General features: G+C 37.8%; 1 protein-coding gene across 1 annotated transcript in view; it reads right to left on the reverse strand.

The window, feature by feature from the left end:
* nrxn3a (neurexin 3a) overlaps positions 1-26,761 on the reverse strand; it is a 173,881-nt gene that overhangs the window by 44,406 nt on the left and 102,714 nt on the right. The window contains exons 9-14 of the mRNA XM_088433261.1: positions 17,900-18,103; positions 14,154-14,180; positions 11,707-11,826; positions 11,326-11,446; positions 7,164-7,424; positions 489-679 (exon numbers count right to left, since the gene is read on the reverse strand). Of these exons, the coding sequence (XP_088289387.1) occupies positions 489-679; positions 7,164-7,424; positions 11,326-11,446; positions 11,707-11,826; positions 14,154-14,180; positions 17,900-18,103 (924 nt within the window). The remainder of the gene's footprint in view (positions 1-488; positions 680-7,163; positions 7,425-11,325; positions 11,447-11,706; positions 11,827-14,153; positions 14,181-17,899; positions 18,104-26,761) is intronic.

Genomic DNA, 26,761 nt, shown 5'->3' on the forward strand with positions numbered 1-26,761 from the left:
AGTGAGTACTAGACTGGCCTGGTGGCAACCCACATTTGTCTTCCATTTAAAATGTGTGGCACATTCTGAAGCTCAAAATATCACAATAGACACTCAGAGTGTTGAGCATCTGAAGCAAGAAAGGGAAGAATTCAGTCTGCAACTTTTCAACAGTTACTGTCCTCTTTTTCCAAGTGGTACTCGTGTGGTCAAAAGGAAAGGCAACCTAATAGTGAAAAATACAGTAATCTCTCTGGAACGTGTTGCAGCCATCATCAGAGGATATTTGCAAAAGAAAATAAAGTTTATTATTATTTGAACATTACATTACTTGTCATTTTAGTGCATTATACTGTAATATAGGTAGAAAAAGATTTGCAAATCATTGTATAGTTTTTATTCATTTGCATTCTACACAACATCCCAAGTTCATAAGGTTTGTATGTAATATTTGGTAAAGTCATGCATATTTTAACTAAAATCATTGCAATCACAGTTTCTTTACATACCTTTTAGGTCCAAGTTCTTAGCCCCATTTATGCTTTGAACTGTGGCTGTAGCGTCTACTTTCAGAGTGTGGGTGTTGCTGTTATCTCGGGTGATCGCCACATTGTGCCACTGGTTGTCATGAAGAGCTCGTTCACTTTTTCCTTTGATCAAATTGGGTCCATTTCCCAAGTCAAAAACATAATGGATGTAGCTGTAGGAAAGAACATTTCATTTTGGTAAGAATATTGTCATATTAAAGGTTTAACATGTGGGTGTTGAATAAACTACAAGGAAACACCGAGATTCATCTTACATTGAGTTAAAAACAGGAACAAAAACAACAATAATTTACTGTACTTTCATTTTATAATTTATATGTGATGTGGTTTTACAAAATCAGGCTTATGTCTCAGAAAAAAAAATAGTGTTTTTTCTCCAATATCAAATATAGATAATGAAATAACATTTTAAACCAATACTACTTGTTTATCATATTCTGTCAGGCGTAATGCAGCCTCCTTTGCTGAGATGAAGGGCCTGTTTTTTGGGGGTCATGTGATAATGGGGACTCAAAATTTGAACATTGTATTCGACCTATCACAATGAATACACACTTTTAAAGGCAACCATGGAAGGATGGAGGTGTTAAGGCACAGAGGGAGTAGTATTGGTATCTTGGGTCACAATTGTGCATCGAAGGTCAGAACCTGGGTCCCACAGGTGTCAGGTGGCCACTTTGACATTCCTAACTGTTCTCACAGATGCATGTTACCCTAACAGTATTAAACTCATATTTATGTTCTGACAAAGGCAAATGCATAATTTTTTCTTTTGACACGTCATTAAAATGAAGTGACATATCTCTGCTCTGTTGTATGTTTGGCTAATACAGACATCTGAGAAGATATCAACTACGAGAAGGTAATAAACCTTCAAGGAGCATTCAAATGGCGACATAATTACTTATGCAAATATTATTTCCCTTTAAAAAAATAATAAAACTATATACAGTATACATTAAATATTCAGGAGTTGCCTGAGTCATTAAATTGCCAGTATGATTCATCCAAGGACTGTATTTTCATGACTGACGTAAACCTGTATGGAGGCGGCTTATACCAGGTGCTGGTAATTTTGTGGAATGGCATGGCCGGATATGTCAGCTGGTGGGCGGGCTCTGCCACTTTGGGAGCATTTACACCTGACTTCATAAAAGTGACTCCACTCATTCCCTTTAACGGCTGGAGGAAACTTTGACCCAACTCGGTCTTTTGATGTTTTTGATGCATGATATCAAAGGAAAAGCATACAAAAAACTCACTAGGAGGCTAAAATATAGCATATACAATGATCCCTCCTACTTTGCAGTCTCAGTACTTAGCGGGTTTTTCTAGGAAAAATGAAAACATATTTCAAACTAAAAAATAATTTAAAAAATGCACAAAAATGGAAAACATTTTAAAAAAGCAAAAAGTACATGATACAGTACTGTGTTCCTCAAATAACTAAGTAATATTAGTTAATAACTATGTTAAGAATTCTTCAAACGTTAGAGGTCGTGACGTTTTTTATCTTATTTTGAAATGAATGCTTTTAATTTGTCGGGTCGCGTTGCATTTCCGTTTCCTATTTTAAGTTCTCCGTGCGTCATTCGGCTTGTTACAGTGACATAGTGAATGACAACGTAAACTCATATTTATAGTTTATTATCATTTATGTTGATAACGCATGCTACCGCCTGTGTTTAGTAAGCGATGAGTGTTTATTCTGTTTATATGTTCGTTTGTTTAGAGGTTGCACTTTATAGTTAGTAGTTGTTGTTAGTTGTTGCTAACCCGCTAATGTCAGCTAAAAATACAGTAAATTGATAGATTAAAGTTTGGCAAGTGTTTATGTGTTAGTTGACTGACTTTAACATTGTTGTTGATTTATTATTCAACAGATACTACATGATACACCATACATGAGCCAAAATAAATGTGAAGTTCAACGTGATGACTTGCGTACTCTTTCACCGCAGTCTTGGTGTAGATAACCAGTCCTGAGAACAAATTCGCAACAAACTAAGTAATATTAGTTATTTAATGAATATACAATAATGTTAATAAGGATGATGTAGTGTTAAATAATAGAAGAAAGTAAATAAAATAGGCAAAAATACAAAAAAAAAAGGAATGTTTATGGTTACTGCGGCTATATTGGGGCGTACATAGAAATCTAGGAATTGATGCCCTACTTCGCGGGTTTCAGACTTGGCGGGGGGTTGACACCCCCCATTAACAGCGAAGTAGGGGGATCATTGTATTGTCAAAACATGACAACTTTCATTATGCCACGCTGTCATCCATTCTAAATGCTTGCAAACAAGGGGTCAAGAGGTACACCCTATAGGTGTCAAATTTAGCCCATGTCAGCCTCACTTACTGCCATTTCAAATTGGAACTATTGTCAATTTTGGACATATTGACATATGTTTTATCATGCATATCTCTCATTTTTGCATTGATCCTTTGAACGGCAACTCATGAACGTAGCTCAATGGAAATTTTTGTGATGATACCCGAAAACCACCCGGTGGCACTGGCGACCAAGTTTTTACAATTGCAAGTCTGTCAATGACTTTGATGATTGGCTTAGCCTCGACACCCATAATGCAAATGTCTTCAAAAGTCATCATACTCTTAATTATGACATAATAAATCTTCTAACTCTTATATATATTTATATATGCACTTGTCCTCAAAATTATTCATACCCTAGAAATTTCTTTTGTTTTCGTGACAAAACCTTTTCATTTATGCAAGTTTCTTCTCATGAGTTATATGTGACAAATAAGTAAAAGAATCAAAACAATTTGAGAAACGCAAATTCTAACATGTAGTTTATTGATGGAAAACCAAAAAATGCTAGGTTCAAAATTATTCATATCCTTGTCCAATGTCTTAATTAATTATCAAATACCATGGCTTTTGTTTTTTAAAACGACCCACTGACCATTCCTCTGAGTGTCATCCAGCATTCTGCATTCCTCCTGTAGAATATTGGCCCATTGTTCATAGGCAAAAGCCTCAAAATGGTTCAAGTTGGTGGGTTTTTAAGACACCTTTCTCTTCTTCAAGTTTCATCTCAATTTCTGATCGGATTCAGGTCAGGACTCTGACTTGACCATTTTAATACATTCACAATGGTCCTTGATCATTTCTTCCCTACCTTGGCAGTTTATTTCGGATGATTGTCCATCTGGACCATCCAGTTGAGGCTGAGGTGGAGTTTCTCAGCAGACTCAGGTTTTTATGAAGGATTCCGTTATCAAAGTCAAAGTCAAGTTTATTGTCAATTTCTTCACATGTGCTTAACATACAAAGGAATCAAAATTGCGTTATAATCCTCCTTCCTTTATATTTTCCTCAACCTTGACAAGGTTCCCTGTACCACTGGAGGAAAAGCGTTCCCATAAAACTATGTAGTCACTACTATGCTTATTAGTAGGGATGGTGTTTTATGTCTCATAAGCTTCTCCTTTTTTTTCCAGACTTACTAAGCATTCATAGGCCCAATTAACCCCAAATCTAGAGTCATGCTGGAGGTGACCTCTGGTAAAAGCCAGGCAAGTCTCACCGTGCTTTTGCTTGAGCAGGGTTGTCTTCCTGGACCACTCAATGCTAGACCTTGAGATAGTCATCACTGCCTGTTCAGGTGTTTCTATTAGGGCCTTATTTGGGGTCTCAAGGTTGATATCAACCTCTCAGCATACTTTCCTTGCAGTTTTGAGTAACACCTTACAATTCTTGCCACCCCCAGCGAGGTTCTTAACAGTGTTTAACCTCATGTGGTTGTTTATGATGCTCTGGATGGTTGCCACAGAGATACCAACCCGAAATGGTCTAGTAACCTTTTCCTTGCTGTGGGCATGCACAAGATTCTAACACAGGTCCTCTCTGAGGTCTGTCTTCTTGACCATGATGTCCAGAAGCCTAGTATAACTGGGTGCAGTGTTCCCTCCAAACTGTGCGCGCGCACAATTACGCACTGCTTGTACATTCTCAGCACACAAGGAAAGCTATACTGCGCATAAAACAAAATGCAATATAAACATATTAAATAATATATAATATTAGACGCCATCTTATCTGATTAATTAGACCAATAATATTGTTTTCTGTACCATTTTCCATTGTGACAGCGAGTGACAAGTGTCCAGGCAATCATACGAAAAGTTTCACTTACACTAGTCATCCAATCGCATTGACTGAAATATTCTTTGCATATACACTCCATGCAGGTTAGCTAGCTAACAACAATGATTTGCAGTTAAGAGACGCAAATGCTAACCCCTTTTCCTCGTGAAAGGAATGAGCAGCGACACATCCACTCACCAAACTAAATTAAAAAAGAAATGTGCTTCTTTTAAGGTAGAACGGCTGTCGGAGTATATGCAAATAGAAGAACAAGTGGTGAAAGTGGGTGTGATTTTTTTTCTTTTTCACAGTGTCGCTCATTTATTTCTATGGTGACAATTACAATATACATTACACTCTCATGTCTACAACAATTATTGCTCCAGATATTAAAAAAAAATAACAATCTTGTTGAAAACAAACAACAATAGTTGTGATTTGTTTAGCAACATTGTACGAGTTGAGACTTCTAGCCGCCTGGTTTACTTGTATGCTTGCCCATGTTCAAATACAATAAATTAAATAAAAATTTCCACAGGTCTTTTTTTGATTCAATACAACTATAAATTTATTTCCATAGTAGTTCCAAAGCTCTTCAAACAAAAATACTTCAAATAAAAAGCAAACATTAGGGTAAAGAAACTGTGGTCTTTAATCCGCAATCAATCTCTACTGCCCCTGTGATGCTGGCCCGAAGGCTCTTACAGGGCCAGTATTATGCACCTCTCTCCCTGCCTTAAAAGGGCGGTAACATAAATGTCCTTTGGGCAGTGAGCCAAAACAACCAACAAACAAATAGCTTTCTAGTGCTTGGCCATTATAAAAAAAATGACATTTAAATTAACTCTGTTTTCGGTATCAAAACCAATAATAATTCCAAATGCTGTCAATTGGCTCCTACAAACATGTCAATCTTAGATGCATCGTTCTCCCGTATTGGTCCTGGAGGACATTTTCACCTCATCTATCCCTTCATATATGACGGGATAAGTATCCAAAAGCACATTACCGGACCGCACATGTGTTTAAAAGTTGTTGGACTTCATCATGTCGTGCTGTTCACATAACTTGCGTCATCAAAGGACAAGCCATGAACGAGATCACTGGCTTAGTCCAGGGCCGTAGCAAAAAGATTTGAGCGCAGAAAATAAAACTGAGCGAGCGAAAACGGATTTTGAGCGCAGGAAAAAAAAATTATTGAGCGCATAATTATAAGAGTTTGATGGATTTTGAACACAGAAAAACAAGTTGCTCACTCAAAATTCCTGTTTGCTCGCTTGCGATAGCCCTCTCTCACTCAACATCTCGCTCTCGCTCGCGATACTCCTCCCTCCCTCGCTCAACATCGCGTTTGCTCAACATCTCGCTCTCGCTCGCTCAAGTAGTCCCCTGTTTGCTCTCAGTTCTGCTCACACGTTCCGTTTGTGCCACAAAACCAGCCAATCAGAGCTTGTAAAAGCACTTTGATTGACAGCTTGGTATCCAATGAAATTGCTTGTTGTGTTCACCCGGAACAAGCAAACGAGAGTGCGTCACATCGATTTGGGCGGCAAGTGGGCTTATATTATTAAAGTACCAAAAGATAACAACAAGATAGTTCTGTCAAATGATAAGATAAAGTAAGAATAATAATATTAAGAGTAATTCTGCCGCCTAAGTCCGTGTTGACGCACTCTCGTTTGCTTTTTCCGGGTGAACACAGGGCAAACGAGAGTGCGTCAACAGATTGACGTATAAGCAATCTCATTGCTAAATAATATATATATATATATATATATATATATATATATATATATATATATATATATATATATATATATATATGATATAATAAACTATCATAACTAACAGACTTCCAGGCTGCCTAGCTAGGAGGCTGGGAGGCGCTCGGGCATATGCTTGAACAAGTAGATGGCTTCTGTGCAGTGTGCAATGACGTATTGCGTACGGGCTCATATTTTTGTTAAACAGCTTCAATAGCCAATTGAGTCATACCATCACCATCTAGAGGCCTCACGTAGAACGTGACGTAAGTGGATGCTCACTGCAGGAAGGCGGTGCTATATCGATCCACCATCTTTAATGGTGGAAGTAGTTAGTTAGTAGTTAGTAGTTAGTAGTTATTTAAAGTTAAAGAAAAAAAAACAAACGAAAAAAAAACATGTTGCTCAACCAACTAACGTTAGCGTTAGCATAAATCAAAGCCAGACTCGTGGACACTTTTTTATCTTTTTTAAACCCACAATGGCAGAAGAAGAGTAAAACAGAAATCGGACTGAGGTGACCCAAGATTCAATGTTAAAAAACCTTCAAATGTTAGCAACATTGCAAACAGGTGGGCAACCAGCGCAGAGCAAAATTTATAGTGTATTTATGTGTCAACCTTGATTATAAACTCTGGCCATGTCAGTCTAAGCTGAGGAATATACTTTTGCAAAAGCAGATTCGTTTAGGTTATTTTTGCATTGGATCTTGTGAGATTTGCTGGGTGAGTACATTTTACATTTTCAGACCTACCCTTTCACCAGCTCAACTGCAATAAAATCACTCCCATCTCCTGAGTTGAATAATATGAAGCCATCAGGGGAGGTGGTTTTGAACTGGAAGAAGAGGTGCATGGACGTGTATGCCTGTAGGGTGGCGAGGCTTAGGTAGCTACTCTTGGATTTAAAGGTAACTGGGTCAGCAATAATGGAACGTATCCCAAAGCGAGCATTTAGCTCGCAAAAGTCAATGTCACCATTTTTGCATAGGTCAATGTAGAGCATGCCATTGAATCTGAAAAAGAAAACATATAGAGACTTAGAAAAATACATAAAAAAAAAAATCTTGTATTGTACACAGCTTTACAGGTCAAATGTCATAGTGGCCTATCTTGGGACACTTGCAAGTATATTTCATCTGACAACAAATAACCCTTGAGGCACCTTGAGACCAGAAATGCCACTCCCTTCCCACAGTATAAATATCACTCAGTTTTAAGGTTATCAAGGTGACTTTACATCTTCCTTTGCAAACCTACGTATAGATGTTCATCAATTATACACTGCCATCCCTAGGACCAAGTTGGGCCCCACACACTACCGTTAGAATAAACATTTTTAAATTTACTATAACCCTGATGTCCTATAATGCTTTTCTCATAAAAAGAGAATCAATGTATTCAGGACCCTTTGTTAAGTAAGAACAGTTCATTTTACAGTGGTACTTCTACTTACGAAATTAATATGTTCTCTGAGTAATTTCGTAACATGCATCTTTCTTAAGTAAAGCCACTTTTTACATACTCTACATATTGTAGCATAATCCATTCCAAGCCCCCAAAATGCTGCTAAACCCATTAGATGAATATTATTAAATTTTAAAAGTGCATCAAAAATGGTAACAAATACATATTAGAATGACATTAGTGCATAATAATGAAAATATATTATGTAAAGAATAATTTAAAAAATGATCTTAAACCCTTAAATCATTTTAATTGTAGCAGTTGACAATATGAATGCAATTCACTTGTTTGCCCTGAGTTGTTACTGGTGTGTTGGTGATTAGTGCAAAGACACACCTTTTAAGGACATTCAATTTGTACGTTTTTATTTTACATTTCCAGTGATCCAGGAATAATTTACAAGTTCACAGGAGCAATAATATTTCGTTTTTGGAATATTTTGACCACCTTCCTGTTTGATGTCATTGCCAAAGTACTAACGATGTGCTGACAACCCTAACGTCAGACGCGACAGCTCAAAGTAGTATCTTACATGTGTGCTTATAGCTAACGTCAATTTGATGTTTGTTAGTTCTACGGTGTCAATTTTTGGTGGGAAGTGTGGACGAAATGAGTGGCAAGTCACAGTAAAGATCAATGCAAAAAAGTATTGTTATTTGTGGGCAAGCTGGCATGTTAATAAATGATTTAAAAAAAAAGCATCACAACATATTGTAACGAATATGGTCGACATCACAGGTTGGGAGAATATATTACATTACAGTCATGTTGGAGCTAGCACTGATGTCTCGTGCCTCATATTATATGCCACCAATGTCGCCTTTCAGACCTTGAATTTTCTCTCGTTACTAGAGACAATATTTTTCGGCAAAGGCGTTTTGTAAAGCTGAAATTGTAAGAGGTGTTTGTAAGTAGAAATGCCACTGCTTGAAATATCCAGCTGAACTACATGGTGGAACCATCAATTAAAAAAGAGTTTTGATGCGGATTTGATGCAATTGATGCAAAAACACACATACGCTTGAACATACAGATATACAAAGAAAAAAATATTAGTGATTTCGATGTAGAACACAGGTGTTAACCTCATCTTATGTGGCCCACGAAAGCAAATCATGTCAGTTTGAATGATCCCTCACTAAACCTGTTTCCACATTTTTTACCTGCCATGCACTTGGTTTCCTCATCATATCGACCCATTGAGGGAAATTGTAGCTTCAAAACGGTTTGTGATAAAAATGAGTGTGACACCCCTGATGTAGAAGTGGTGTAAATGTGGTCAAGTTTTACATTTAGGTTTGTGCAGGTAAACAATATGCAAACGCATACTGTATCTTCAAAGGCCTAATAGCCTCTGTTGTGTTGGTTGCTTTTAAAAAACTTTTGGGAACACCCCAGTGGATACACTGTACATCTCAGAGCAAAGATAAAGAGAGCATGAAGAGGTCAAGAAAAATAGTGAGATATTAAAAAGATTGATCGATTGTGACCGCCAGTTGTTTTGGTGAATGCAAGCCTTCTTTAAATGAATTGTTTTCTATTTTAATATGTTTCTGTTATTTTATTTTGTTCATATTCAAATAATAATAAAAAATTAAAATGATGTTCTTATATTAAACTGTGATTTGTAATTTGGACTCAAATTTTGTATATATATATATATATATATATATATATATATATATATATATATATATATATATATATATATATAAATATATGTGTGTGTGTGTGGGGGGGGGGGGGTGGAGGGGGTGGGGGGTGTGCGTGTGTGTGTGTGTGTGTGTGTGTGTGTGTAGCATATCGGCATCTCCGTGACTGAGACCATGACTGTGACTTTATAAGACCAATAGCATATCGGCGTATCCGTGTCATGCGAGAATAGTTAATTTGTTGACGCAGCAAAGCGAAATAAACAGTGCGGACACACTGACCGGCATATTAAAAACGCTGCGGTCCACGTTCGTAAGATGAAAATTTCGTAAAACAGGGAGTTCGTGAAACGGGATTAATGACATACAGTGGTACCTCGGTACTCGACCGCCTCTATACTCGACCAAATCGGTGCTCGACCAAAAAATTCAAGTAGAAAATGCATCGGACCTCAAACAGATTTTCGGTGCTCGACTAGCCGAGCCGAGCCGAGCCGAGCCGAGCCGAGCCGACCCCAACGCGCTCCTCGGCCCTTCTCGGCCAGCGGGTAAGCGCCAGTTCAACTCAGACCGCCAGCGGAGTAAGACGTTTGTTCGAGTATTTCTTCCCGGATTTAAACTTTTTCGTGTTGCTCTAGCCCTTAATAATGGCTCCAAAGAAAGACAGTAAGGTGAAGGCAAAGAGGAAAACAGTGAGGACCACTATTGAATTGAAGAAGGAAATTATAGCAAAATATGAAAGTGGTGTACGAGTGTCCAACCTCGCGTCGCAGTTACCTAGCGTAAACATGGAAGGGGATTCCCCTTCCAAGGAGTAACCCCCCCCCCCCCCCCCCCCCCCCCCCTCCCGATCTCTCCACATCCATTCCTTTATGCCATCAACCACTCTCCAAAACGTAAGTAAATTATACAAAATGGTTTATAATGCTTTATTTATCTTTATCATGTACTGCTTATGCACATTTACTTGTGCACACATACTTTCCATTATTTCTTAAGGGAAAATTGGTTTCGGTGTTCGAACAAATCGGTGCTCGACCACCACCTCAGAACGGATTATGGTCGAGTACCGAGGTACCACTGTATATATATATATATATATATATATATATATATATATATATATATATATATATATATATATATATATATATATATATATCTCGGTCTCAGTACTTCGCGGTTTTTTTCCAGGAAAAATAAAACATTTATTTTGGATTTTGTGTTGAAATCAGTGTTTTGGGTGTGGTTTATGGGGACTTGTTTTTTGTTACGAGAAACAAGTCCTATTAAAACTGGTGATGATGTTGTTTAAATGATATGGAAAATAGCCTGTGTTGTCCATGGTTAAAGTGATGCAACACCCAGTAATGTGTATGTGTGCTTCTATATATGATTTCTCCAGCCATGGTGTCATAAATGATGATATGAGGGGTAATTATTCGAGTAGGACATCACTGATGGTCTAATAGTGAATGCACGGAGTGCCTCTGCAATTAATAAATGTTTTGGAATAGATCAAATTTATATTATGAATTTCCACTTGTTACATTAATTATGTTTTCAATATCTGAACAAAAAAGAGATCAGCAATCACCCTAGAACATATTTTTTGTTCCATATTATTTCCCTGTAATGTGAATTTTGAAAATTTGGACAAATCTCCACCTGAAGTGGAAAGTAGACTTCAAGCACAGGTGGGTTGTTTTGCTGTACATCTTGTTGTGAGAGTCCAAAGAGGAGCCATAGTTTTTCAACCTGTATCCAAAAATGAACTGTTTTCTGTAAATGTTTATACCTGAGGCTCTGCAGATGGCCAATAAAGCTGGATGGAATGCTTGAAACAAATCTGCGCTCTGTCATGACGCCTGTTTCAATGTTGTGGAATTCCAGACGTGTGTGGTCACCCACCATTTGGCCTGAAGATGGGGAGGGTGCAGGGGATGGGTTGAAAAGAAAGACAAAAACAAAAACAAAAGAGAACACTGTCTGACACTAACACAAAGGGGCTGATTTAAGGAGAAAATTCATTAAGAATATTAGAGGGATGCAAGCTGTCATTCCTTATAACACATGAGCAATTTTCTGTAAAGCAAAATTGTATCCGTGCTACTAGGGGCAACATGTGATGTGACAAGGTAAGAACAACATAAGCCCAGTTTTATGTGCAGATAAGTACCTTCTGCTACATCATCGTCAACGATTAGCTTGTAGGATTTGCCACGACGCACCACACGTACTGTATGCCATTCATTATCATTGAGCTTTTGCCCAGCATAAAGCGTCTCCGGTCCTTTGCCTGAGAACAATCACAAAGTTAAAGACATCCTGACCCTCAAACCAATCCTTTGGTTTCCCACTATTTGGTGTTTTAATAGGCGCAAAAGATGCCTTGAAAAACTCTTTTAGACTACTTGTTTGGGAACCAAAGGTTTGGTTCAAACAGTGATACACACTGGACAAAAAAATCATCTGTGGTGATGCTTCTCAAACATTTGGTTTAATTAAATGACTACATTCCTATCATGGCTATCCTAGCATTCTTCATTTATTTATTTATCCATCAATTTTCTAGTGCCGCTTATTCTCACCAGGGTTGCAGGCTTGCTGCTGCCTATCCCAGCTGACTTCGGGCATAGGCGGGGACACCCTGAACTGGTTGCCAGTCAATCGCAGGGCACAGAGACAAGCAACCATCCACACACACAGTCACACCTTAGGACAATTTAGTATCTCCAATACCCCTGCCATGCATGTTTTTGGAGTGTGGGTGGCAACTGCAGTGCCTAGAGAAAACCCATGTGGGCTCGGGGAGATCATGCAAACTCCACACAAGAGCCAGCTTTGAATTCGGGTCCCTGAACTGTGAGGCGGACGTCCTAACCGCTGCTCTACCAACCTGTTTATTTATTTATAAAACAATGTCTACACTGTCATAATTGCTGTATAAAGTTAACTTCCGAATTCCAAATTTTCTTCAGCCTGTATTCACATTTTCCAGTGAATTTTGCATTTACTCGATGTTTTTGTGAATCTTTGAACATTTACTTCTTGACTAGGGCAGCCTTAGGCAAAAGCATTTATGCAAACTTTTGATCAAATTTGTCATTTAAAATGATAAAATGATTTAACAAATTTCTGTTGAATATACTTGAAAAGAAAAAATCTTTCACATCTCATTTTCCACACTGCTTTAAAAGGGACTTATGAACATAAACTCTTTACAGGAGTCTCAAATGTGAAATCATACACTCAGGTAAATCTTTTGAGCTTTTCACTGAATTTTGCTGATATGTGAAATCAATGTACAGTGAACCCCAGTTTACGATGTCCCTGCCTTACGTTTTTTTCACCTCACGATGAGGGCCGCGACATTTTTTTGTCCCCACTTTACACCATTTTTTCACCTTATGACACCTCAAGCATGGTGGTCATGCGTGACTGCGAGTAACACCGCGCTCATATGTCTATACACGCATCACTGTTTTCCTCACTGCAATGCTGGTTTTCTATTGGTTAGCATCACGACTCCCTAAGATACCGGTCTACAATTGGTCAGCGTCCCGGAGGCACTAAAATACTGGTCTGCTATTGGTCGGTGTCACTCGTTCCAAAATGGCGGAATGTTAAAGCTTTGTTCTCCTGTGCGTGCTTACAAAAATGTATTTATAGTGCATTTTAGTGCTTAATTCAAACTTGAATTGGTTAGCCATGGGTCCCAAGATTGCTAGTGATGGTAAAGAGAGAAGTAAGAAGATGATTTATATGGAAACAAAGCTGGAGATAATTAAGTAATATGAAGAAGGATAAGATAGCCTAGCCTAGGCTACTCTCACTATGGAATATGGCCACAACAAGCTAATCACATCCCTCAAAGGTAAATAATTCCTATATTTTTTATTTATGATGTTGTTTAATTGTATACATGTATATGATATATAAGTAGCACTCACTATACTATTTTGATACCAATTTTTAATATGTATATACAGTTTTTATGTTTTTATCTGGGGTTTTATGCGTATTAACTGATTAACATAGGTTTGGATTGCCCGCCAAACAAAGAATTCACATTACGATCCAAACTGTGGAACAGATTAATCCCGTAAACCAGGGGCCCACTGTATTTGTGTTTTCTGATGATTTCATCACATGACATGACATAATTATTTTTTAATGAATCAATTTACGTGCTTAATGTAATGGTTTTACTAAATTGTTGGAGCAAAAATACAATCGGCCTTACTTTTTTAGACTCTGGGATCAACAAGTAGCCAACCCCCTAGGTTCTGCCATTAGTAGTCCTGCCTTTCAGTACATCTATTAGATCAGCCAGAGAGGGCAGTAGCTTATTTTAAAGGGATACCAGCCTCTCAATATTTCAGTGAGGCAAAATAATAGGCAGTATTAAGTCTACTGCCATTCTTGATTTTTGACAAAAGCAAGTCAAAGACATGATGTAACGATACCTTAGAGCAGTTTGAATTGTGGTTAATAACTGCAAAATACATCTCCTTTAAGAACAAGTTGGAGGTGGCTCAACAAACACAGATAAATTATTTGGCATATATTCCATCAACACATCATCAACATAGAAAGCAAAATGAAACTTGAGTGGTAACTTACTCGAGTTACAGTTTATCCTGATACAGTCTAGATGGGGAAGAATAAATGACAGATGAAATTGCATCCTTCAAGGTTACAGCTGCAGACATCCAAAAACAAAAGTTCCACCCTTCCGGGGACGTACACATGGTGAAAGACAGCCATTTTATTTCTTCCATAGTTAAATATCATGTGTTGTTTTTTTGGTTTGTTTTTTTAGACAAAGTCACAATTTAAAGAAAGCCATGCCATTTCTGTGTTTTTTTAACAATGGTTTATTATCAAATCTACTGATAACCACACTTTATAAGTGTTACTTAAGGAAGGACAACATTAACTGTAAAATGGCCACTTATGGTACCAGCTGCATTTGATTTCCAACCCTAACAATTGAACTTGAAGTGGACTTATATCAATTTTATAATGAATTCAATTTGTAAGTCAATATAACGGTATGAGTTTCAAGATTAAAGGTTTGTCAATGGTCTGAATTTTCTTAGGACATGAAGGGTTGGTCACCATTTGGCTGATTGTTTCATGTGCCGTCAACCGCAACAGAAAAGTGGGAGCGAACAGCCACGATCCAGTCAGCACCAGCACCATGCAGAGGCACAGAACCCCCACCATCATACTGTATATGTAATGCTACAATATGCTTATATATATATATATATATATATATATATATATATATATATATATATATATATATATATATATAGAGAGAGAGAGAGAGAGAGAGAGAGCGAGAGCGAGAGAGAGAGAGAGAGAGAGAGTACATGTGTTGTGTGTGTCTGCTTGTGTGTATGATTGTATGCAATGCAACTAGGCATCAAAAATAAGTAATTGTAAATGTATGAACATGGCTTGGAAGAGCACTCAACATCTCTGATGATTTATAGTTGGAACATAGGGTTTTAAGTAGTCATAGTGTGGCTCCTGCAATTTGAGTGGTTTCACAAAAGTTAAAGGCTTGGGGTCGCAGCCAGCTGTAGGTTTTGCTGAGCTCTGTTATCGGGCTGTTCGCCTGACGGGCCGCAGGCTTAAGGCCTTTGAAGGGGTGAATACCATCTTTTGACAAAGCATAATGGAAAATGGCAGCTACATATACAACTAAAACTTTCACACACCATAGTTAGCAGATGACATATGTCAATTGAGAAAGATGAGACACAAGATTTTGCACACAACAGAATAATGTGAAAGCAAATAAAGATTTTGGTAACCTGTGAATAGGTGAACATACTTTGTGGAAGTCAACTCTTGGAAAGTCTCAGTACTTTTTTTGGGAAGGTGAAAATTTGACTTCAAAGCAGTGTCCCACACAAGTATCTTTAAATTTGTTTGTGTGCTTTTAGTACTGTGACTTCCTCAAAAGGTCAAAGATTTGATGATGATGGGTATAATTTTGACACATCTTTTCCAAACAGTGAACTGGAATGAAATGTTGTGACTGTATAGCTTAACACAATTGAAAAAGTACAGGGTTTTTCCGTGGAGAGTTTAGTTGTGGGTTTTTGGCTTTGTTTTGCCTTTCAGATCTTATCTTCCTCGCGTCTGCCCCTCTCATTAGCGTGATCCTGTCCACCTTTTGTCCGCGTGTTCCTGCCCCGTCTGACAGCCTATCAGCTTCCCCTGCATCGCATTCTCCTCCAGTTGTTCCTCGTTGTTGTGACTAGAGTCGTGTCTATATAAGCCATAGAATTGTTCAGCTAGTTGTCGGGTCATTGTACGTCTTCCCCCTGCTGTCTTGCCGTCATGCTGCACTGATACTCGTCCTTCCCATGTTGCCTCCTGTTCCTTGTAGCCCCCAGTAAGTTTGAGTTTGTGTTTAGCGTTTTGGTTGTACTTTGTATTTTTTGGTTCCTTCTCTCCCAGCCTCTGTTTGATATTAAACCAGGATCATTTGAGCGTCATCGCTCTTAGCCCTGCATTTTTTGGTTCCACCTTTCCCACGTCCCGCACCTCCTCACGCCGCCATGCGTGATATTAAATATTAAATATAGTATCATAGAATAGTAAATTATGTAATATTAATAATTAGTTAAATATTAAATTCAATTGTATTATATGTAATTAAGTTTTAATAAAATTAAAACACTAAAAATATTTTAAAAATGTCAAAAATAAGATCTATAAAAGTTTGTGATGTGTAAATTTGATATACAGTATACAGTCTATATGATTGTATTAATATATTTATGATTGAATATATGATTTATGTGCAATGTGTGTATGTGTACACTAAAATGATCAATTAAACAAAGGGCGACAGAAGAAGATGCTATGGAAGTATTTGATTTCGAGTTTGAACTGCTATTTAACTCTGCAATGTCATGTTGGAAACATCCATCCTGCGGCATTTAGTCTAGTGTGGCATGTACGTGATAAAAGTTGTTTTTCTGCTCACTTTTTGCTGCTGCGGCTTATGTACCGGTACATCTTATAGTCAGGAAAATGCAATTAGACATTTGACTTTCGTAGTCATACAAATTCAGTATTAGTATATGTGTCAGTACTTCTTAATAAACATTAATGCGTTATTTTCTCATTTTACGTCTTGTTGTGTTCATAAGCATGGGTGTACATAATTTTTCTTTGTGGGTTACTCAAATGAGTACCAGTATTTGATACGCATCCTTTCTTTCATTAAAAAGTCTTCCTCAACGTTCTTCTTAGTGTCGTTCCCACATTAGTAGTGTTTGCGGCCAGCTTGTGTCCTCGAAAAAAATTATAAATCCGTCAGTTATGGTTTGCAAAGTTTTTCGGGATCCAGTTAAAATAGTCCAAGGCCTGTAGTTAGTCTCGCCACCTAGCAAGAGGGTGAATAGCCATTGCTTCTCAACTGGCTTGGTTATCTGTCAAGATGTACGCGTTCAATGAAATTTGAGCTGTACCTCACAATCTGTTTGGCCAGTGAGCGTGGATCTTCCTATGTACGCATGTATAACCTAAGTTAGGAGAGTCCTCACAAAATAAATGCTTTTTTTTGTGCCGCAAATGAGATTTTAACGTGTTTTTGCAACCCGTTCTTACCGTGCTATTGTTTATAAGTTTGGTTATACAGTATAGCAAAGATCACCGTTCAGATGATAATGCTTTGGAGTTAGAAGTAAAATCAATTGTTAACATTCTGTATGCCACTTTTTGTTTTGTTTTTATCTTGTGCATGCGCTACAAATTGTTTGTAAGATTATATACAGAGACGTGAGGGCGAATTACATCTTTCATGAGCAGCTTGTTTGTTAGCAATCATCATTTGTTATGGATGAAAGTAGGTACGCAAATGTGCACATTAAGGCATTATGCATCAGATTTTTGTCTCGCAGGCGTACCTGCGTATCACTTATGTGCATCTCTATTTATAAGACAGTTAACAATTCAATCATGAGATGTGTGAGCTGCATGTGCATTATAAATATTAACCCATTTTTTTCTTTTATTTTTTTACAAATCTCACTAAACAATGGGGTTGACCAGTGCCTTGAAATGGATCATGGTCAACCCTTAAGGTTCCGCTGTAGCTGCAGTAATGGAAAAGCTTTGATAAGGTTCTGATTGCAAGCACTTTACTGACATTCATGCAAAGCTAATGCTGGTCTGAATGATGACACTTAGCTAACATTGAGGGATTCAAGTATGTGTCAGATGAGGAAACATGGACAAACAATTGAGATGGTGAAAAGGAAATATTAGCACTCAGTGGCAAACCATCCCATGAGGAGACTGGAGGTATTAACACAGATGAAGAGGGGTGCCTATGTTACCTAGATTGACGGTCAGTTTGACGCGGCCTCCATCCAATTCGAGCCTGAGCGTGTCGGCCGATTCTCGGGAGGTGGTGGACATAAGGAGGCCATAAGCCCTCTGCGAGCGAAAACGTAAAGAGACATCCTCTGCCTCAGTGTGCATGACGGTTGGCATCACTACTTTCATATACATGCTCCCATCATAGGAAAGGATGGATGCCTCTGAAAGACAGTTTGACAGATGTGTTCAATAAGTTACTTTACAGGTTAACAGAAGGGCTCATCACATTTGCTTGCCTGCAATAACTGACTCCAAAGAACTATTTCACTCAATTGCATACACATATAAAGTGATGGTCAATAGTTTGGAAATGCCTTAAAATTAAAATGCTCCTGATGTTCCAACAGAAAAGAGGTGCATCAGACAAAGATAAAACTATCAGTCGTGTGATAATTTCAATAAAATGACTGTTTTGCTTATGAAGCAGGTGGTAATTGTGCTACTTAATATCACCTTGTACCACAGTAAGTGTGATATAACTTTAGATGGGCAATGATGCAGATAGTCCTTGAGTGTTTGGTAAAAGGTAGTCACTTTGAAGAATCTAAAATCCAAAACATATTGGCTTGAGTCTGTGGCATCACAAGACCCCATTCACTGGGTCACATATGCCAGTGCTAATAATGCTGTGGCCCGGACTAAGAATGGTGTGGACTAGCCGAGGCGAAGAAAAACAATGTTGTTGCATTCATTATTTTGCAACCTGCTTTAGATGGACACTGTTGCTTCCTCTCTTCTTCCCTTAATCCCACACCTCCTGTCCCTGTGCATATTGTGCCAAGCAGCACTGATGTAAGATAAGTTAATCATAAACTGGCTGTTGCACTGATGAAGCGGCATTGTTTCATGTGCTCCAGCTGCTCCAGTAGCCGTGCCGGCTCCCTAGTGTCTATGCATAGACATTGGGATGTGTGAGTTGTCAACAATGTTCAAAGGGCGAGTGAAGCCTGCCATTTGCACAATAGCCATGTGATGCCACAGATTGAATCATGAGACCCACCACGACTCAGCAACAACTTTTAAATAAAAGACTGCAGCCCGAGAGCTCGGAGAGAGACTTTGGAATGAGGCTGACACACGGTCACGCTCTCCTTGGAGCTCTCCCCACTGCAGTGGTAAAACTAAATCTCTGACTCCTGAGTTATTATTTACACCTCTCCTTGGGTCATTTGTGGGGTATCGAGCCCACTTTAAACCCAACAACTGACTGTGTGCCTCTACCTCCGACAGACCGGTATGAGTTCATATCAATGATACCACTCTAAAAGTCATTGCTGTAACACGGGCATAGAAGAGCCCCTTACTAGCATGCTAGCTAAAAATACATCTAAACGCACTTGATTATTCTCAGCATGTAGAAAACCTTTCAATCAGGAGATGCACAAAGAAGAAACAGTTTGAGGTCCCATATTTCAAGTCGACCTTGTTTATATGTCAACTCCCCCTTTTTTACTTCAAGTTGGGTGGATTTGACAAAAAGGCGATAATAAGTCTATCCATGACTTTAGTGGTTACATAGATTGTGGCCGTTCATTTATAACATATGGTGTGTGTTATTACAATTACGAAATTATGCTACTTTTAGGCACATTCCTTCATTGTATATTAAATAACATACTGTTGCTGTTATGCGGGAGAGGGGGTGATGCGGAAACAAAACAAGTGGGAGGCAATGTATGCGTGTGCGTAGACACCATTGCTGAAACTAATGTCGCAACAATAAAATCATTCGCTTTATTTTTTCGGCACAGCTGAATATTAATTTGTCAGAAAGCCCTAAAAGTCATCATCATTATCATAAAAACCAAATAGCTCCTCCCATTTAACCCATCAAATTTGTTTGAAATGAAGGTCTTCAGAGATGATTTCCTGATCATCTTACTTGGGATGATCTTTACCCAAGTAACAACTGTTGTGAGATCAGAGTGTGGAAGGTTGCCCTCCGCTGTTTCTCCCCTACCGGCCAACATCCATGCTGTCTTGTTCAACCACACATGCAAGGGCTGAAAAAGACAAGTCAAGCTTGTTTTGCTTTTCATAATGCGTCAAAGTCCACCAGAAAAATGATCCATGCAGCCTCGTTGTTGACAACAAAGAGGCAATGAGGCGGCGCTTGTCGAAAGTGCATTTTTATGAAGTTCTGTGCAAACGCTCTAAAACGTATGTGTTAGAAAGCCCACATTATTTAACTAGTAGTTTCATATGAGGTCTTTTTTGAGTTTTATTAATCTAATATCCTACTCTGTGAGCATTCCGTAAACGCAGCTCCAGTCTAATGTGAATGTGTTCACAGTACAGTGGGCCCCCAGTTTACGAGATTAATCCGTTCCGCAGTTGGGATCGTAAAATATATAATAATGTATAATATATACAGAAAATAAGAACAATTACCTAACAACGCCTCAAGAGGGAGGCAAAACAAACACAAGCAACCCCACAGGTCATGACCGTTGTTGATGTTAATCGTAAAGGGGCATAAATGCCTTAAAGAGGGGACGAAAAACTCAGTATTCCACATGGTAACGTGAAAAAAACGTAAGCCAGGGACGCCGTAACCTGGGGGTCTACTGTAGTTCCATGACATAAATCGCCAAAGTTGCTCACAATCCATGTTTTAGCCGTTTGTGTTTGTGTGTCTAAAGGTGAGTTTATTCCCCAATACATTAATGTTTGTTAAACGTTGTACAGCAGCTGTATGTTTGTGTGTGACATCACATGCATTTAAGTTGTTGTTCTCTCGACTGGCAAGCTAATTATGCTAGCAATGTTTTGTCTAGATCAGGGGTTGGCAACCCGCGGCTCTCGAGTCGCATGCGGCTCTTTAGCGGTGTCCTAGTGGCTCCCTGGAGCTTTTTCAAAAATGTTTGAAAATGGAAAAAGATAGGGGAGAAAAATATTTTTTTCATTTTAATGTGGTTTCTGTAGGGGGACAAACATGACAAAAACATTCTTAACATTTTCCAATGCTGTAAAAATGTGTAAAATAAATATTACATTTCAACATTTCTGTCAACGAAGAATTACGTCATAGGCCTGAGACACGCGTTTACGTTAGCAGGGCGGGATGCTAGGCAAGTGGCCGTTGTAAACAAACCGGCGGCCATGAGCTATGGATCCCACAGGAGAAAAGAGAAAAATAACTGAGGAGAACAGTCGGTTCAATATTTCTTGATCATTTGCATTTGTTGCCAATGCAGAAGGATTGCCTGAATGCTTGCTCTGTAGCGAGAAGTTGTCAAATAACAAAAATAGCAATGTGGAACGACATTTTCAGGGAAAGCGTTCTACATTTACAGTCGAGTACCCAGTTGGCAATGAGAGAAAAAGTTCTATTGCATTACATCTGCAGAAATTAGAGGAACGCAAAAATATATTTAAGACGTGGATTGCATCTCCAACTCCACGACTGCTGCAAGTTTCGTTGCAACCCGAGAGATAATAAAACGTGGCAAACCGTTTACAGTTGGTGACTACATGGAGTCATTCATTAACATATCAGAACACCAATTTAAGGACTTCATAAACAAAACCGGGATAATACAAAAAAAAAAAAAAGACACGCCTCTCTCCGCCAAGACAGTGAAGGAAAGAACGATTAAAATGGCAGGCAACACCGATCAACAAATCAAGGACATTAATTCAGCGCCAGCATACTCAACTGCCAGTGATGTGATCGATATTGAACAGACTGCGCGTTTATGCAGGTATGTGGCTGATGTTTTATTTTTATAGATGCAGGCTACATTTTATTGCACTCTATTGCCCAGATAAGGGCCACGTTATGCACGTTCCATTTTGTTTTTTCGAATCCTCATGAATAAAATCTTCTAAAATCCGCTATATTTAATTTAATCAAAGCAATGAAACATAATTTATTAATATTGTAATTTAGTTAAACTTGAGGCGGAATCGCACAATAGAGTAGTCATGTGGTGTGTCAGGATGCACTGCAGGAAAAATAAACATTTAATCATGAAGCCTCATTATGTATTCGTAGTTAACAATCATTTTGATAGTAGGCTAATATAGCTATTATAGATACATACAGCATGTGTTGCCTTCATTACAAGGCTTTTATTTTTTTGCGGCTCCAGACATATTTGGTTTTTTTTTTTTTTTTGGTCCAATATGGCTCTTTAAACATTTTGGGTTGCCGACCCCTGGTCTAGATGATGAATCTTTTATTTGTATTTGATTAGCACTGAATGCCACAAGTTGAGAGGTTTAGAGTGTTGTGCTGTATGCTATTTGCTGTGTAGTGAATTAAGTTGTGTATGTATGTATGTATCTTAATATTTGTTATTCTTTATCTGTATTATTGCAGACCACAATTATTAAACGTGCTGAATGGAACAACTGTCCATGTTCTCTAACCAGAGCATATACATCCATACATTGCCACTCTAAAAGAACTAGCTGGAGACATCATAATCATCCCTGAACCTCCGAGTTTATGATCCTCTCTGTTTGAGGATGCATGCTATATATCAAATTAGAGATATACTGTATATAAACATTTTAAGACTTTCGAGTAATGTGGTTATAAGTTGACACCTCCCCTAATACGGGGGTTGAAAATGAGGAAAAAAACTTGACTTGTGTTATATCTGAGGGTTTGACAATAATTAGTTTGTCCCAGTCCCACCAAGTAATTTCTCATAGAGATTTCTACACCTACTTTAACTTTTACAATAAAAAGCAGCCCTGCCAACGAGACAAAACAATAGTTCATCCTGAAAATATTCACAGTTTCACACAATACATATATACTGTATATATGTGTGTATAGATATATATATATATATATATATATATATATATATATATATATATATTTTTTTTTTTTTTTTTTTTAATGGAATACACAAAACTTTTTTAGCCATGCAACAAAAAGCTAGTTCTATTTGATGATTTCCCTTATCGCCAGAATTTGGCATTGCAAATGGCTTGTTCATTTATTGATCATCACGTCTCAGTGTTTGAACTGGCAAACGCAGCTGTCCGGTTTTATTATTATACTTAATTATACTTGCACTAGACTCCAACGATTCACACTATTCTGTTTACACTGTTAACAAGCACCTTAAGTATACTTCTGTACTGGACTTATGTGTATCTTTGTGTATTTTATTTCTCATATTTTATATCTCGACTTGAGGATACTGCTGGAAATGTGAATTTCCCTACGGGGATGAATAAAGTATCTATCTATCTACCTATCTATCTATCTTATATACATTTCAAGCAAGCTGTCAAAACATAGTATTCTCTTGTCTTCAAAGTGGTCTAAACGTTTTTGGATAACAGCAGCAACCCTCTTCAAGTCAAAATAGGACTTGCTGCTGCATCCAGGGACAGCTTTTCCTCTGGTGCAGAATACTGAAGTTTGTTTGTGGTCACGTGACACCCCAAAGAACACAAAATGGACATACACCCATACTTTCAGTTTGTCAGAGATAAATAAACGAAGAATATAATAGTTGCATTTTGTGTGCGACACTTTAAGTGGATTCCCCCTGTCACAACTTGCAATAATGACAAGGTAAAGCTCACGCTAATTTTCACTGTACAAATGCTATTAATAATAGTCTATTTATAGTTCTAGTTAATATGTATCAAGATGAAACATACAAAGACTGCTGCTACCGTTAACGCCTTCGAAAGCATCTACTGTATTTTTTAAACGTCTGTCTTGAATATTAACATTTAACATTGATATTAACATTGACATTGTGGAATGCACTAACATTTTTTTTTCTAAAGCATAAACAATACATAAATATGCTGTGAAGCTAAGTAATAAAGAGATTAAAATACATTTAAAAAAAAGTATCTTGTCATGTCTTTAAAGGTTTACAATACAGATCAAATGATTTGTTCTCTTTTTAGGCCAACCTTCCAAGGGAAATGTAATGAGCTACGTTTAGAATGGCAAATCCATATTTCCAGTTATGTTGGTGAGAGTAATATAAAACAAATGCAATAGTAGTCTTGTGCAATACATTTCAAACGCAGTAATATTGTTTAAAATAAAAGTAATAAAATAAAAGTAATAAGTAATAAATAATGCGTTACAGTTTTTAAGAAACTTGCCCATCACTGTTTAAAACAGAGCATTTGAGGGCTGGTGGCTGAAGAGGTCATCGCTGCTCTTATGATTAATTTGCAATAAATAAATAAACAAACAAAGAACTAAGTGTAGTTGTGGTTCAGGTGACGCACAATTTTCTTACAGGCAGACGTCAGCAGCCTTGCGTTCATGTGACAGGTATTGACATGTTAGCCAGTTTGAAGTCACAGTGCTCTCTAGTGGCCCAAATGAATTACTCGTGGCAGTTTTACATTTTAGTTACTGGACTTTGACCAGGAAGTGGGGGAAGGTCAAAATGACATGAGCGCCCCCCCCTCCCCTCCCCTCCACACACACACACACACACACACACACACACACACACACACACACACACACACACACACACGCACGCACGCACACACACACACACACACGCACGCACACACACAAGCAGTACCATAAAACAGATGGCTGTCTCACGGAAATTTGGCAATTTGGCTCACGACAATGGTCCTCTATCAGAGACTTTCCTCAGGATCAACGGCAGCACCATACTGCTTTGAAATTCAACTAGGGATTACATTTTATTCAAAAAACTGTATTACTATTACAAATGTATTAAAGCATGGGCCATTGTTCAGATAAGAAATAAGAAGCTAGAAAATAAACAATGAGACTTAAAAAAAATAACCAGAAGTATGTCTTGTCTGTTTAAAAAGACATGTAATTGCTTATGTTTAAAAAAAAATTAATAAAACTGCACATTACTAAGACTACTTTACAAACTAATCCTAATGTCTTCTTTTGCATGCAACAGATTACAACTACCGTATTTTCCGCACTATAAGGCGCTCCAGATTATAAAGCGCACCATCAATGAACGGCCAAGTTTCTAATAAACGGCATATATAAGGCGCACCGGATTATAAGGCGCACATAGAGTTGAAACCATAGCACTGGCTGGGGTTGCATTATGCATCCACTAGATAGAGTTGCGTTATGCAGCCACTAGATGGTGCTTTACTAAAAGGAATGTATTAAAAACAATCAGGAAAGTCATCAAAATGTATTAATAGAATATAAACTTTATTCATACAATATAAGTGTTGTATGGATATTAAAATAAGAATTATTTGTTATTAAAAAAAAATCAGATAAAACAGTGAATGCGTTATTGGTAATTGCTATTTACCTTCTAAACAGGAGACACAGAATAGATCCAGCTCAAGCCATGCACTTGTGAACACTACGTCTTTTGATTTTCCCCTCCGCATGCATTATATATTTTTGACCAGCTATTTCGTTACGGAGCACAAAGTTACAAATAAAAAAAGTCAGGGAAATTTAAACGCCAAACATGCAACGGTATGAGTCTGGAGACAAGTGCGGGTCAAGGCTGGTGCCGCTGTTTTTTTAATTTTTTCCTCCGCATGCAATATATTTTTTCGACCTGGTGTTACGATATGGAGTACAAAGAAGTTAGGAATCAACGAAAGTCAGGGAAATTTAAACACCAAACATGCAACGGTATGAGTTTGGAGCCAAGCGCGGGTGAAGGCTGACGCCGCTGTCTTTTTAATTTTTTTCTCGGTGTGCATTATATATTTTTGACCCGCTATTACGATATGGAGCACAATGAAGTTAGGAATGAACGAAAGTCAGGGAAGTTTCAACACCAAACATGTTGTATCGGTATGAGTTTGGAGCCAAGCGCGGGTGAAGGCTGGAGCCGCTGTCTTTTTAGTTTTTTCCTCGGCATGCATTATATATTTTTGACCCGCTGTTGCTATATGGAGCACAAAGAAGTTACGAATAAACGAAAGTCAGGGAATTTAAACGACATACATGATGAGTGTGGGGCCACACACTCTTAAGTCCTCCAAAAAAAAAAAAAAAATTGTGTTGGGCCTGCAAATCAAGTTAATTAATTGCGCAGGGTCGTGTTGGCTTTAATACCCTCGGGCCAGGTCAGTTTAAACTGGATTTTTTCGGCATAAACTACATTTTATGCAGTCAGCACATGATTTGATCCATATATAAGGTGCACCGGATTATAAGGCCCACCGTCAACTTTAAAAAAAAAAAATAAAAAATCAGGCTTTTGGGTGCGCCTTATAGGGTGAAAAATACGGTATATTTAGCCACCTTTCCATAAAACATACAATATGTAACGTACATTGAAAACTCGAAATGATTCTTTGGTGCACAATTGTCTTGATTCTGTTGTGAGGTTCTGAGGTGTTGCCATTTATTTCTAAATTTTATTTTGATCCTTTTGTTTTTTGTTTTTGTTTAATTTTTCTTAAATTTGATTTTATGTACTGTGAAATTGGTTTCTGTTTGTCAATTTACTTGTGTTATGTTGGATGTCAAATATGATGTCTCTTTTTCAAATGAGAACTGTAACTCGGCGACCATGTCCCATTGTTGTCTATATATCAATGTGAAAAATTCAATAAAAATATTGTTGAAAAAAAAATCATAATAGTAATCAAGCAATAATAAAATTGCAATATTTCGCTAAATTATGTCTTGCAAAGCAATTCAGGAGGATATGTACAACCTATATCTGATTGACCCACATAATTTTGTCTTTTTACAAAGCAAAATTTGATTTTTGGACAACATAATTACAGGCCACAACATAAGGATGGAGAGTCAGATTTCAAACGTGATATGTTAGTGCAGCTATTATTTGGTATGGAAAGAAATCTGGAACAATTTGTGGCTTTCAGGAAAGTTAATT

Source organism: Hippichthys cyanospilos, chromosome 14 (genome assembly GCF_059441005.1).
Source record: "Hippichthys cyanospilos isolate Australia breed blue-spotted pipefish chromosome 14, RoL_Hcya_1.0, whole genome shotgun sequence".
NCBI classification, from domain to species: domain Eukaryota; kingdom Metazoa; phylum Chordata; class Actinopteri; order Syngnathiformes; family Syngnathidae; genus Hippichthys; species Hippichthys cyanospilos.